This window comes from Xiphias gladius, chromosome 10 (assembly GCF_016859285.1).
Source record: "Xiphias gladius isolate SHS-SW01 ecotype Sanya breed wild chromosome 10, ASM1685928v1, whole genome shotgun sequence".
Lineage (NCBI taxonomy): Eukaryota > Metazoa > Chordata > Actinopteri > Istiophoriformes > Xiphiidae > Xiphias > Xiphias gladius.
Genome location: NC_053409.1, coordinates 13,580,182 through 13,595,156, shown reverse-complemented (window position 1 = coordinate 13,595,156; position 14,975 = coordinate 13,580,182). Strand labels below are relative to the sequence as shown.

General features: G+C 42.0%; 2 protein-coding genes across 2 annotated transcripts; both read right to left on the bottom strand.

Moving 5' to 3' along the window:
* Positions 1 to 170: 170 nt before the first annotated feature.
* Positions 171 to 6,162, bottom strand: tpp1 (tripeptidyl peptidase I). The gene is made up of 13 exons (XM_040137134.1): positions 6,043 to 6,162; positions 5,475 to 5,549; positions 4,939 to 5,078; positions 4,551 to 4,701; positions 4,003 to 4,124; positions 3,695 to 3,864; positions 3,384 to 3,582; positions 2,946 to 3,134; positions 2,551 to 2,623; positions 2,204 to 2,324; positions 1,957 to 2,118; positions 1,634 to 1,759; positions 171 to 1,496 (listed from the first exon to the last, which is right to left on the bottom strand). Exons 1-13 carry the CDS (start codon positions 6,051 to 6,053, stop codon positions 1,356 to 1,358), a joined length of 1,680 nt encoding a protein of 559 aa, XP_039993068.1. The 5' UTR covers positions 6,054 to 6,162; the 3' UTR covers positions 171 to 1,355.
* Positions 6,163 to 7,122: 960 nt separating this feature from the next.
* Positions 7,123 to 14,078, bottom strand: mis18bp1 (MIS18 binding protein 1). Its single transcript, XM_040138238.1, has 16 exons — positions 13,117 to 14,078; positions 12,874 to 13,011; positions 12,470 to 12,768; positions 12,123 to 12,196; positions 11,880 to 12,001; positions 11,612 to 11,702; positions 11,290 to 11,411; positions 10,868 to 11,028; positions 10,657 to 10,726; positions 9,827 to 10,571; positions 9,545 to 9,723; positions 8,674 to 8,813; positions 8,403 to 8,545; positions 8,229 to 8,316; positions 8,068 to 8,122; positions 7,123 to 7,705 (listed from the first exon to the last, which is right to left on the bottom strand). Exons 1-16 carry the CDS (start codon positions 13,958 to 13,960, stop codon positions 7,605 to 7,607), a joined length of 3,372 nt encoding a protein of 1,123 aa, XP_039994172.1. The 5' UTR covers positions 13,961 to 14,078; the 3' UTR covers positions 7,123 to 7,604.
* Between the last annotated feature and the right edge of the window lie 897 nt (positions 14,079 to 14,975).

The following is a 14,975-nucleotide window of genomic DNA, read 5'->3' as shown; positions in this document are numbered from 1 at the left end:
TTTGGTAAAATGGAAAACAAACAAGGAAGTGAAACAAATTCTTATTTTTTTAATTCCTTATCTTGAATATAGTGTGTCACAATTATTCAGAACACAATGTCAAATCATTCTTTTTGCCTGACATGAGACACCCCAGATAACACAGTAGAAACTGGAGGGAATTTGAATTATAAATGAAATGTTTTCTTTTAATGCCATCTGTTAAAGAGATATTTTGTACAAGATATTCTTCAGGCATCTGGTACAAAAATTGCAGCATCCAGATCAGCTTTCACACACACTTGAATCAGGATAATCCTGAGCAATCAACTGACATTAAGAATCCAGCTTTAAAAAATACACAGATAACACAACACAGGCAGCCTTTCTCATATTAAATACATCTGATTTGAGGATTTACATGGCTAAAAGAGGAAACAAGTGCAACAGTGCCAGTGGGTAAAACTGCTGAATCATTTTAACCCATGACAGTGCAATTTGGTTAGTTCGTACCCACAGAGCAAACATCAAGAAACCAAAGTAAAATCAAGTTTTAAAAAAGGTCCTGTTAATCTTTTGCATGCAAATCTTTTTGCATTCAAATACACATTTGCACCTAGCTCATCCCTGCAGAGTAGTATGGCAAAACAGACATTTTTACATGTTGTGACAATCACAGTCTTATTTACAAACCAAACCTATGTCTAGTTATATGCTAAATTTCCTTGATCTGGTGAAATCCTTGCATCCGTTATATAGATTTTTGATTGGCATCTTACATATAACACTGTTTTAATGTTTAAAAACTAAATAAAATAAGATTTGCCTAAGTAATCTGAAAGGTGTATTTTTAGCATTATTTTATTTTCATGTATTTAGGTTTTACGCATAGCAACCAGTATGTCCACACTTCCCATTGCTTTGTATCTAAGTGGCATAAATTCAAGGCATTAGATTCGCGTGAACACCCATCTGGCTGTAAGTTTTCTTTCAGAGAATCACAGAGAAACCTGGGTCAGATAAAATGCACACAACAGCAGAAACAGGCAGGCAACTGCAGTGTAGCGTTCAAAATCTCACACTACCACTATCCCTGACCTCAAAATATTCAAGGCAACACTTTTAAGCCTTTCGAAGAAAATAAAATACGCTGATAAAGGAGCAGTGTATCCTTAAATTGATAGAAGTGGTGATGATAACAGATAAAAACATTAATGCAGATTAGAATATTTCAGTGTTTCAACAGCAACAGAGGGGGATTAAATCTAAAGCGTAGGCATCGTTTCCCTCCATTACAACATGCAGTCTTTGGCATCAGGCACCTGGACTAGAGTTCGGATGTGTGTATAGTACCTGCTCTCTTGAACTGCAGGTTTTCACTCAGCCAGCAGGGTAGTTAGGAGTGCAGGGTAGTTTGGTGTCCCCCAGCCTGTAACAGGGTCCCATGATGGTGCAGCACAGAAACCTTTCCCTTGAACTTGCTCATCCAGACAGCCCAGATGACAGCCTTCAGTCACCTGGAGACAAGATAGCATACATTAGCATGCTTTGCTTCCACTGTAGCTAAGCAGCTGAAAAACATTGTCTTGTTTTTTTTCATACAAAATGTGAGTGAAAAAGAGATATATTTTACTACATTGACAACTCCGCTTACGTCAAACAAGGCCTGTCCCTTGAGCTTGTAGAGGCGAGGGTTGAGGAAGCCCAGGGCAGGCAGGCCCTTCAGCAGCCGTTGATCATTGATGAGAGACAGCATGCCTCCGACCACAGGCGTTGACGCCTGGAGGGGCGCCCAACAGATGACAGATGTGATTAAGCATAACGAATGTATTGCTTTTTTCATTCGATATGTATCAGTACAGTTGGGTTAGTTTTGAACCTATGAAAACAATTTTTGTTATAGCTGCATCCCTTTAATCTGCCACACTGTCAATTCTCTGTTCACCTAAAAGTGTAATGGAGTTTGATATGCTTTACCGAGGTCCCAGACACCCAGGGGACAGGCACTCTGTTGATGACCACCCAGTAATTGTCCGACAGGGCAGCCATGTCTGGATAGGCCCTGCCGCTGATATTGTAGTATGACTGAGGAGGAAGGGTTGCTGCTACAGTCTTCAGATACCCCTCCACTGCACTGACCTGTGGCAACACAAATACACAACATAAGCGACACTGTCCGCAATAACCGAGCATTAAAGAGCTGATGGTCTAATATTGTTATCACCTGGTAGTCAGGCATCTTGAAGACGTTGCTGAAGCCTCCTCCACTGATGTAATCTGTGACTTCATACGTGACCTTAAAAGGGTTCTTGAATGAGGTTCCTCCTACCGTAGTAACATATGGGCTGGGAGCAAGAAACGGAGCATAGAGCGTTAGATGTTTGGTGCTTTTCCGAAACATTTTACATTCTAAACTCTTCGTTCCGTTTTTCACTTTCTAAAATTTTATATGTAACATCCATACGTCTCTGTAGATTCCGTTATCGCTAATATAACACATGCAGAGGTCCAGTCATATGCCACAGATTTGCAGAAACAGGTTTACTTTAAGAAATGGTGTTAATGTTTTACCTTGAAGCTGGGAAGCTGGGCCTGAAGGAGTTATGTTCTTTATCCAAATGTTTACAGCCAGCACCGCTGTCACCTGAACATGAAGCAAGATCAGAGAGATTAAAAAATAATGTAACAGGTAAATCATGCAGCAGATTTAATTGACAACTGGGAGCCTTCCAAGTACTGTTGTAAGTTATGGAAAAAAGGTAACGTGTAAACAAGTTTTTCCTGATACCACCATGCCGTCATGGGTGCTTTACTTAAAACAGGATCAAGTGAGATAATGAAAACACGAAGGAGCAGAAGAGACTAAGGCTGTCTTATATTTGTAACTTCGTCAGCTCGCTCTCTCAGGCCATTACAAGCCAGGATATTTGACTCATGTGCCCCCCCCCCCCCCCCCCCTCACTGACCAGAAGCAAAGAGCAAAGAGATTCCCCTGACGCCGGCCTTCATGAACTCTGTGTTGATTCGCTTCATGTAGGCAGTAGACAGGCTGTCTTCATCATCACCATAGCTGATTGTGTGAACCCAGGGCAGGTCAGATATGTTGCTGAGCAGAACCATCCACTGGAGGAAAGGCTCCTGAGATTCATGACGGCCTGAGGGAAAAATAGGAAATGTGAATCTGAGTGAGTGTGTGTGTGTACTTTTATAGGGCTGAAACCTGGGTGGTCAGAATGGGACAATGAGCCACAATGTGCTTCATTATAGCGAATGTTTTATATAGCTTCATGCCATTACATAAACCAACTTTGATATTTCATTTCAATTACAATAATTTGGTCTGAAGATGGGACAACACAGAACATATGCACACACGCACACCTAAAACCTCCTCTCCTACAAACCTGGGTTGGAGAAGACCCAAGTGGAGATGTTTGCCCCTGTGCTCATGATGTACTCTATATCCAGACTGGCCTCAATACCGGCCTTTCCTCCTCCCTGGGTGCCGACAACTCGATCCACCTGAGACAGATGCTGGAAGCTCCTGCCAAACATGTTCATGAACTCGGCCAGATCTGCTGGGTGATAGTACTGCTCCAGGAACTAACAGAGCAAACAGATAACTAAAATGAGAAAGTCTGATCCATTGTTTAGATGTTTTACAGCAGCACTTGCCGTTTTATTTTGTTATGAGCTGATTATGAGACGGCCCTACCTGAGCTACAGCCTGGCTGTTGTTCTGAGCTGTTCCCACATCAGCCGCTGTCAGGTTATAGCGGGCCCTCAAGATGGCAGGAGTCACCCCCAGGTGCACCCCTCCCTCAGACTGCTTTTGCTCTTTACTGAGCTCTTGTCCTTTGGGAGGGAGGCGATGAAGCCCTCCAACTGAGGAAAGAAAAAAAAGAAGAAAAATCAGTACACCATCCAGTGATGTTAGCCCTTGATAATAACAGATCCCAATCAAAATATAAAAAAATTATAGATGACACACAAACATTTTACAGCTAAAGAAATTATGCTCACCAAAGTCAACGTGCTGGTGAACATCATCATCAACGGAGTACGGAGCTGAAGACCTCACTACAGATTGTCTGTCTCTGACGTAATGGTTGAAACTGCTTCCTGAAAGCAGCTTCTCTGCAACCCTTAGTATACAAACCAAACAACAACAATCACAGCCTGAATGTGTTCACATCCACTCCTATACCAAGTATCTGTGCTTAAGAAGTGGCTTGTAAACAAAACTGATATAACTCCAAGTAAGTTAAATTTACTTGCAGTGCCTACGTTAAACTGTTTTAACAGTGGTTGGCATTTTGGGCAAGGTGTTGGTTTTATTAGATTCCAATAAGTTTGCCCTAGATTTATGAATTCCAGAAGTCTGCAGTCCAAGGTTAGTTGGACTTCAACCAATAACCACAGAAAGAAGAACTAACTCACAAGAAAAAAAACCATCTCCTTCGCATGATTTACACACAAAGGGAGCTGAAGCAGAAAAAGTAATGTAACTGAGCAAGTGAAACGTACTGTTAAGTAAGCAGAAAATATGTTGCCAAAAAAGAACTGCTTACTCTACAGTCATGGTGCACTGTAAAAAATCCTCGGTGCGAACAGTGAGGCAGTTTGTAATCCCATGACTCTGCAGCCAGTGACGCACAACCTTGTGTGTCAGTTCAGATGGACGCACAAGGGAGGCGACCTCCTCCAGGGTGAGGTGTTTACCTGCAGAGGACAAAACAGGCCTCTGTCACTCTGTAGTGTAGAAAGAGGTCAAAGTTGAGAGAAGGTTTTTGTCTTAAGGGTTAATGCCGTCTTTAAACTGTCATGTCAGAGCAGTAAAGTTCATAGTCATGTGATACACTGCATATATGAAGGACAGAATCTGTACATGCAGGTTGGGGTTTTTTGTTTTGTAAGCGCTGCTTAGGGTCAGCCAGCAGTAAGCAGATTATGGCCTACCATATTGAGCTGAGTCGGGGTCTGACACCAGTCTGAGTTTTTCCTCCAGCAGGTCAACGTTCTGCTGCTTCAGGGCAAAGGTCAGCTCCAGCTCCTCCGTAGGATCAACCCGACCAACATGAGTCCAGTCTTCTGGTATCCTGAAGAAAGAAGAAAAACGTCTCATGATCTTTCACTTACAGAGGCGTCATCTTACCCATCAGTGTTACAACCATCCTTTGACTGTATATATTCTGATTTATTACATCTGCTGACCAACTTGTTAAATTTATATTGGACCATTGCTTTGTTGTGATACAGTTAAGTGAACCTTTATGCAAACTTTTTAAAACATCATATAAACTTGACCTTTTGACCAAGCTATAGTTAATGTCTTTGCCAAAATTCGTGCCATTCTGTCCCACAGTTCATAAGATCTATACAAGGTTATCAAAATGTCCAAAGCAGCGACAAATTTATGGCAGACATTACAATCCCCTGCGAATCACCAAATGACACAGCGATAAGGAGATAGCTTCAAGTGTCAGTTTGCTCACAGGACATCCTGATCATATTCCAGATATCCACTCCAGACCAACGAGCTGAATAACAAGGGGATGGAGAAGGTCAGTCTGTTGGGAAGAGAAACAAAACATTATAGAATAAAACATTATAGAATAAAACTTACGTATGCAGAGGTTCTTATACACATAACTGTGCCCGGGAATATTCAAAGACACGTCCTTATTTCAGGGTGTCATTCCGGAGTTGTAAGGAAACAGTCTCCTTGTGACCTAGCAGGTTCAATTATTCGCTTTTCCCAACACGCATACACACACAGACAAAATGCCTTTCCTTACTCTGCGCTTACAACAAAAACCACACCTTCGGCTGATGTTATTTACAGCAGCCTTAGAGGTCTGCGTACACTTTTAACCTGCCATGTTAGCAGCAGCCGTCATCCGGTGATCACAAAGGGGTTGGAAAAAAACAAAAACAAAAAAACAAAACACAACGTGCGCTACATTACCGGCCACGTTAAAAGCGTTAACGTTTTCTGACTACTTTCCTTCCGGGGCATGTCCAGAAAGAACGACAACTTTGTACATATCGAAAAGCACTCACGCTGTGTTCATGGTGTCCTCGGCTGTTGCAGTAAACTCAGCTGAGCCAGTAGCCCGTTGGCAGGCGCTTGCGGACGCGGCAGTCACGTGACATGTTTTCACGTGATCGGCCGGTCACTTTTCTTTTCTTTTTTTCCCCCTTTTCTTTTAAACTCTCATCAACACAGGTTTAACATAACTTTAACGCGTTAATGTGCCTTCTGAATTTCCCAATGCAATAACAGAGCCTGCCATTATTACCTTTTATAGATACATGAAAAAGAAGCAGGAACAGCCGCTGTGAGATCCACATGGCTCATATATGTGGTGTTGTGTGTCCGATTCAAATCCGGGGTGTCTTATGTTTTCTTTCATCATTTTTGTATTCCAAACCCACCTCTGCTTAGATTTGACCCAGAGCAATGATAAATGTAGCTCCCACAGCTGAGGAAGTTAGGTCCGGCCTGTGGATGAATAGGAGATATCCTCCAGACACACAACAAAACATGGCCCCAAAAGGCAGGAACGGCCCCGGTAGAATGGGTCTTCATGTCCGACAGAGGCGTGTCCCCCCCCCTTTGACTCATGTGCCATAATAGTAACCTCAAAAGGCAATTGGATATCTGCTGCATAAAGGTGCGGGGGCCTGGATGTTAGTGACCTGGTTGCTCCTCAAATCCTCAATTGTGATGGCAGAGATGCTTTTAGGCATGAGGACACGACGAGGTTCAAGAAAATTCATGTCCAGAACACCACGCTCTTGTTTTTCCTGCATCACCATCATAACTAACTGTTATACGCAGTTGACGGAAACAAGCTCTTGGTGTTGTTGTAAGAGGGCGTTTTAGTTCAATTGAGAGACAACTAACAGCAGTAAAACAGATGGGGGAGGTCAAGGCAAATGGAGCCCTGGATTTCCTGTATGCTCGGACATAGACCAGTGGTTTCCCACCCAGGGGTCTGAACCTCCAAAGGGGTTCCAAGATAAATCTTAAAAGGGTAAGAAAAGAAAATTACATATAGTATTTGTTACACAAATTTATGTTTATTTTTTTAATATATTTCAGCTTTTTTCCTCCTGTGAAATACTATAAACTTTAACTTCTTCATGATCTAAAAAAATCATTCAAATTTAACCATCTCATCATCAGTAGACACTACTTTATTTTGAAAAGGTCACAAGCCTAAAAGGTCGTGGACCACTTCCATAGATAATTGTTTCTCCCTAATTATGTAATATACACACATAAACCATAACTAAGAATTAAAGAACGTTTATTAAAAGAATCGCTACAACTGACTCTGCATTACAGGTCATGTTTAAAAGCTTCAGATCAGTTAATCTGGCCAATTGTTTCACACTGATGTGATCAAATCCTGAGTTTCATATTTAAAAGAAAAAAAAATCCCTCATATTTTTACATGTGAAAGACAAGGAGGGCAAAACTGTAACTGTTTTTATTGTTCACATTTGATGAGTTAAACAAGGACAAAATGACATCTCTCCTCTGTTCCATTGATTTTAATTCATGTGATTCATTTCAGATTGTTTATAATGATATGACAGCTCAGCTCTGATCCCAATCAGTCGTTGTCTGAGAAGTAAAAATCCTCTTCCTCTCCGCTTCCAGACAATGCTCTGTCGTTTCCCGGGAACATCTCCCAAACAACAAATGTGTCATTTTCTAGTGAAGGGGAGGGGAGGGGGGGTTGTGTTAAGCAACAAGACTTATTGCTACATTTCCTTCGGAAGATAAGTGCTTTCAGTTACACCCTTTGAAATGGGTTGTATTCATTTCTGAAAACCTTTATGTGAGGATCCCCTCTGGACACAGATACATACAAATTAAACACCTCTACCAGTGTCAATAAAATACAAGCATTACAAACTTCAAACTGGTATTCACTGTAGGGGCACTGTTTTTGAATTGTAAGATGTTTCTATTATTTTGGCCTTCCCCTGAATCTAAAGTACATGGATTCAATTTCTAACATTGCCATGACACAGTTGTAAACTCGTGAAAAACACATTCCTCTGGAAACCTACCTGTGTTACCACATCTTCTCATTGATCGTTTAACTGATGGCGTGGGTGTAAAGCGCTGAAAGAAATGCAGAACAAAGAATGAACCGTTTGCCGGTACAAAACAATAGTCCATGTGCTTCAAGACAACAAGAGTTTCAGACATGAACCCTTATGAATTGTACCTTTGAAGAACGAGCCTGTTTGCAGACATTGAACTGATTTTTTTTCATCCTCTTCTGGAGCTGATAGACGTACTTGTCTAAATCGTTCCTTCAGAAATCAAGAAAAATTCAATTTAGTCATTGCACTTCAATCAACTCTTACATACCTAGAATGCAGTAGTCAGCATCATTCACCTGTTTGGAGAGCCCACCATGCCAGGAGTGATATGCAGACACTGAGGAGTCTTCACTTCAGGGAAAACCTTCGACATGGGGGTCAGGGGCTCCAGGTCTGACACTGCAAGGTTGTGGTCTTCACTCAGACACATGGAGGGGATCTATCCATCAAGACAGGTACAAGGGGAACAGTCCGTCACACATCTCGTATAGTGTCATAATCATTAGCTGGAGAGTCCCTCATTACTTATGTTATTTTTGCAAAACACAGAAACAGGTAGAGACAAACCTCAAAGCGTTTATTCTGCATGTACGCAGAGCTGAAAACGTCGTCAGCGTCTTTTCTGGGCATGGCCTCCAGGAACTGACGCACCTGCTGCTTTCTCTTTAAGGTTCCCACTCGGGCAGATATTACGGGATGATCTACAACTACACATAGATTCATAGCTTGTCAAACCCCTGTAAGTCCTCTCTTTTGCAAAAACATTCAGATAATTTTAGGTTTCAGAGAGAAAAAGATCAGATTAGTGAGACAACAACTTCAAACCTTCTCAGTACATTATTTTTCAAAGGCTCCCATTTTAATCTTTGGTTAATGCCAAACATTTGATGGTTCCAGCTTCTAAATTAGTGTTTGTATCTTTCTTGCTTTTGTTTTTATCTGATAGTAAACTGAATATCTTGGTTTCAGACCGAGAGACTAATGAACAAAACAAGATATTTGAAGAAATCACCTTCGGCTTTAGTGAATTCTTTTAAAAATATGTTGGCTGTTTTTTGTTGGGTTTTTTTTTTTACAACTTTCTGATATTTATAGAGCAAACAATGAATTGGTTAATTTAGATAATAACAGATTAATAGATAAGAGAATAATTGTTAGTTGCTGCCATATAATCACGTTTTTAATAACCAGTCTACAGGAGGCAAATACATTACAACATAACTTGTTCAATATAATATAATACAATACAATAGCACCACAGTAATAAGACCTTTGTAAAGTTAAAATGTTCGTCAGAAAAAAGATCATGGGAGTTATGTCTTCAGGCCGTAGTTTCTGTTGCTGTATTGAACTGTACTAAACTGCAACCTGCTATTTTGTCCACTCCACTGACAGACAGGCTACACAATCTCCATCCCAAATAGCGAGCTTTCTCTACCTGGATCTTTTGGTGCTTCCACCTTTTCCTTTCTGGGTTTCCTGGCTCTGTTAGCAGGAGTCTGTGATGTTCCCCGGGAAGTGTGCTGGCTGTGGCACTCTTCTGCAGAACGTGTTCCCACAATCCTCGCCACCTTTGCCCAGTAACCAGCCATGTGCTTAGGATAGTAGGACACAGCCCTGGAAAACAAATGCACATAGAGACAGTACGTACAGTCAGTGAGCCACAGGGGTTATGATTCAGAAAGATGTTACTCTAATGCTGCAGGAATTCAAAACTTACTCTTGCAACTTCATGAGCTCCATCTCAGTCCACTCGTCTGCATGTAGCTCTTGTGGAATGATTCTGCTGCCTTTGTATGCCTTGTGTGTCTTGCTGGATTGTGTCGATTTAGGCAAAGGCTTTGCAGGTGGTGAAATTTTGGTGCATTTGCTCTGCTTATGTTTTGTCAGTGTTTGTGCTGCATGACTATTTTTTGTTAGTCTGGTTCTCTTCCTCAGTTCCATCCCGCTCTCCTCAGAGGACTCAGGTGACTGACTCGACGGAGACACGTGGCTTGGCTGTGACTTGTTAAGAACCTTGCCGCCCCCCTTCCTGTACATTCTTTTCCCCTGCTTCTTTCTCTTGATGGAAAACTCCTCATCTGATGACTGTTGCTGTAATGCTTTATCATTAACGGTGAGAGATTCTGGGGATGCTGTAACAGTCTGTTTGCGCCCTCTCTCTGAATGCCTGTTGGTGTCATGTGTCTGTTTTTTGGACCTCTGTGTTGAAGCCTTTTCGGGCTCTTTTTGCTTTTGAGGGACAGTGTCCACATACAGCATTCTTTCCATAGCTGGACACCTTTTACTGGACCTTACTGTTCTGCCAGACCACTCCTCGGGACTGCTAAGTGTCTCCACAGGAGGTTCAGGGGGATTCTCATCATGTTTGACCTTGGCTCGGTTGTGTTTGCGGAGTGGAGCCTTAACCTTCCTCAGTGGTACTGGCGCCTCTTCATTGCTGGCTGATTCACTTTGTTTGCGGCCTGGAAACACAGAGGACAGTTTGTCTGCATGCAGCTCATAACTTATCTCGCAGCATTAAAACTTCACCACCTCGGTTATCCTTACCCTCACTGCAGGGCAGGAACACACGGGCCGGTTTCTGTGACTTCCTCGCAGACACTGTTGTAGTGACCTCCTGCAAGATATAGAAATTACGTATAGTCACATTGACCAAGGAATATCAATTATTAGTTCTACATAGTCACGACAACTGGCACTCACAGATATTATATATTATATGTATGTAACCTATGTAGGCTCAACTTCAGGTGCTTACAGGGATGCAGATGGAGGTATCGTAACATTCATGGATGGTAACATTCATGTGTGCATCCAGGATGACTCTCCCTCCTTTCCAATACTCCAGAGGTGGCTTGATCACCCGACCACTTCGAGAGACTTTTGTTGACGAGGAGAAGGTGGGAGGACAGGAATCAGCTGGAGAAGAGGAGAACATAAATGTACGAGGAAACAAAAGATGGCGTTATTGACTGAGTTAAAATAAAACTCAGTCAATAAAAGTACAAAAAAGTAGTGTTTTCCACAAATCTCTCAACCCAGTGAATGATGGCGGTAAGGAGCCACAAGCCTATTTAGTCTATTGTATCTTGTAGGTATGAGGTCCTGTTGTCCTTGAATGTTCCTGTACATAGCACTTATTTGCTAGGCTGTTAGCTAAGGCGTTTCTCTTGTACTCACGTGTTTTGAAAGGCTTTTGCCTGTGCCGCTTTACAGAAAGGTTGATGGAGGATGCCTCGGATTTTGTCTGGGCTAGGACTCCTCTCCCTTCACTGGTCCTCTCTGTTTCTCTGCTGGGGTCGCTACAGCAAAAAAAAATACAGCTCTTCAGAAAAATGTCATTTAAACAACTATTTGTGAGTATAATTTTCGACCACTTAATGGTCATTTCATCTCAAATGATTTAATTTCCCCAGCAAAAACAAAGCAATCGTGTATCTGTAAAAGCACGGATGCAGCACCCTCTTTGCAGTTTGCCTCGGAGAGAAATAAATATACTTACTCTCTTGACTCTGACAGAAACTTCTCATAAAGCGCCATCCAGTTTGGAGGAAAACCATTAACAAACTTCTTCAAAAGCCAACTGGGAAACCCTGCAGGCAAAAAGTGAGTGAAAAAAGAAAAAGAATACGAATCCATGCAATATTATGATTACAATTTGCATAAATCTATATGCAAGTTGGCTTAAATTTTTGATGTACTTTGAATTTCTTTCTGCCAAAGTGAAACATATTCTCAGAGGAAAGCATCTGCCCATACAAATGGCTTACCAGAGTCGACGTCCAAGTTCATCTTGCCAACCAAGATGTAAACCCTGCCGGAGACAGTCTTCAGCACAGAATTAGAAACCCTTTTCACAATGATGTTACTGTTCCAAGGTATGTTGTCCTCCCTGGGTGGAAAAGATAAGTTAAAAAAAAAACAAAAACACCGGTGTTCAAATTAAACCACGCAATCATGCGTCGTGTTATATATGAAACATATGAAATCACGATGTCTCGAGAAACACGTACCTGTGGATTCCATCAACAAACAGGCCCTTATGATTTTTCCTCAAGAACCAATTCTTGAGATAAATGACACTCTCCTGCCAAAGAGGAAATCACAAGCCTAGTGAGGGACAGAAGACAAAACTGTCCAAGAGAAGACAAACTATTGTTGATTTCCATTTCCCACGTGATCTAAAGTGTGTCTGCAAATCCAACCCTCTTGGTCCCCAACACACAAGTGATCAGTCATCTGATTTTTCGTGTTCAATCAACATAAAACTCTTTTGTTTTTTCCCTGACTATTACTGTCACCCCTTTTGTCAAATGCTTAAACTTAAGAGGTGTTCATCTGTAAACAAGTTTCTACTCACATTCGGGAACTTGGTGCGCTGGGGCCATTGTTTGCACTTGAACACAGCCTGGTGTTTCTTCGGGATGGAGATCTGTGGTGAATTGAGCACAAGTGGGTCTTGGAACAAAACCGCCTGGGACGGGGCAGCAGTGATCAGGACATCCTCAGAGGGATCTGATCGGCAGGCAGCGGACTCTACTCTGATGCCGTTGACAGGAACCGCACTTTCTGGAACGCTTCTCGAGGCAGTGTCCTCCATTTCAGCCATATTGTGAGGAGTGGAGAGAGGCGTGTCTGTGGCCTGATGGAAACTATTACCTATGGAAAAAAATGTAAGTTATAATGTAAACAAACCTATGTCAAGAACTATGCCTACACAGCATAAGCCAAACTTTTTGCTTTTGCTCTGCATAATACACTCACCCCGATCGAGGAGTTCCCTTGTGCTGCTGATGACTTCATGAACCTTCTGCTGCTCCTTTTTACTTTCCCTCTCCTTCATGTAAGCAAACATCTTGGCTGGAGACATGGGAGGAAATTTTTCCATAACAACACAGCAACCTGTTCCAACCATAAAACATCAAAAAAAGGCATTGGTCAATTCCTCCCCATAAATGACTCATAAAAATGAGTTTCACTAAGAACAAAGCAGCAGCAACATCTCACGTTTCTCTGCAGTGGTTCTCACTGGTGGGAACACGAGTTCATGACTCAACTGGTTCATCTCAGACGGGTCAGCAGGAAACCACCTAACATCAGCCAAATCCTCACTGAAAGCAGGGGAGGTTTTCCTTTCTTGTTGCTGACTGCTAACTACATTGTTGACCTCCTTTGTACTGCTGCTGACTTTGTTGATCTCCTGCTGCTCCCATTTTCTCTTCCTCAACCTCTTCTTCATGGGGGAAAACATCTTGGCTGGAGACATCGGTTTGTCGAGAGGAGCGCGATCCTCCTCGAACACAACCCCTAAACAGTCATTTACTACTGGTTGTATCTTTACTGGAGTCCTGCTGGCCGCCTTGAAACCCTCCAAGTCTCTGATATGAGGTGGTTCTGTGTGGATCCGCTCTCTGTTGACCAGAGAGAGGGGGTGGGACACCGCTGTTGACTCCAGGAAAGCTCTCTTTGTTGGTGTGTGTCCATTGCTTGATATAAAAACATGTCCCATTTCGGTGACAGGAGGCACTTCCTCCACAGGCGTGCGAGTGTCTGAAAATGCGTACCCGAAGGTTTTCTGAGGAGTCGATATGGGCGAGAGGGTCAAAGCCCGCACGTCATTGCGATAAGAACCAAACCTCGGATTTTCCTTGTGCTCATCGGTCACCCAGAAGCTCTCTGCTCTCTTCCTGGGCGAGTTAGCATCTGCTAAATGTCCCTCTGTAACGTTACACAGCGGATCCTTCGCGCACATAGCTTCTCGCTGCACTTTGGATTTTAGCTTCGCAAACACCTTGGCGGGAGATTCAAACCGAGGTTTTGTGTGTTGTAATAAGTGATGATACGACGCCATGGCTTTTGGGGAAAACCGAACAGATTATTATTAACCCGAGGTGTAGGCTAGCAGGTAGCTCGCTACCCCCCAAATTTCAAATTTCTCATCACTGCCGCCTTTGGCTAGACTTCCGTGACGTACTTCCCGAACAAATACGTTACTTCCGCTGGAGTAGGGCGCAGGATTTTTATTTCAATTTGATTTTTTGGTTTATTTCTCAAATAGACATATTTTTTCAATATAAAACAACAACGATAATAACATATATATGGAATTAAAATAAATACTACGAAAAAAAGAAACGTTCAGTTATGATATCCTTATAAATTTTAAAAACAAATAAAAAATAAATATAAGAAATACATAAAAAAGCAATATCAGAAGACACCGAATAGTTCGTCATACGTCAATGTGGTTGTCATTACTTTTAAAGAATCCAGGTGGAGATTCAATTTTATCAAAGTCCTGATGGACTTGTGAAGTCAGGCTATCCTGGTTCCTCGGCATGTGGGGTTAATGGAAAAGAAAGAGCAGTATATATTGAAATAGACAACTTCAAAGGGCTACTCCAGTGGCTTGGCATTTCACTTTCACAGAGTTGGCAGACTTACAAGAGACCGATTTCAAAAAGAACGGTCCCTTTGCTTTGATGGCACTTCAGTTCATTAGGGAGACCCCTCCATGCCATCGAGTCTGAAGTTAGAAATGTTAGTAAGTCATTAATAAAGGGGAAAGGGTTTCTGAATTTGTAACAAAAAATCAGCAAAAACTTAGTCAGTCACCTACAGTGTTAATAAATCATTGATAAAGAATTCTAAAACAATCCATCAAGTTGGCAGCTGTAAATGCCAGTACGCTCTTTATAAATGGATTTTGGTCCAGATGTCCTGCAGCTCTTTTCTGGAAGGTGAATGGTCAAATAGTCCTTAGGAGGGGGTCTCTCTAATGAATTAAAAGAGCTAGCTAAAAAGACAAAGGTATCATGCTAGAGAAAGATTTTCCCCAACCTGGCAACCCAAAAGTTTGTCTTATT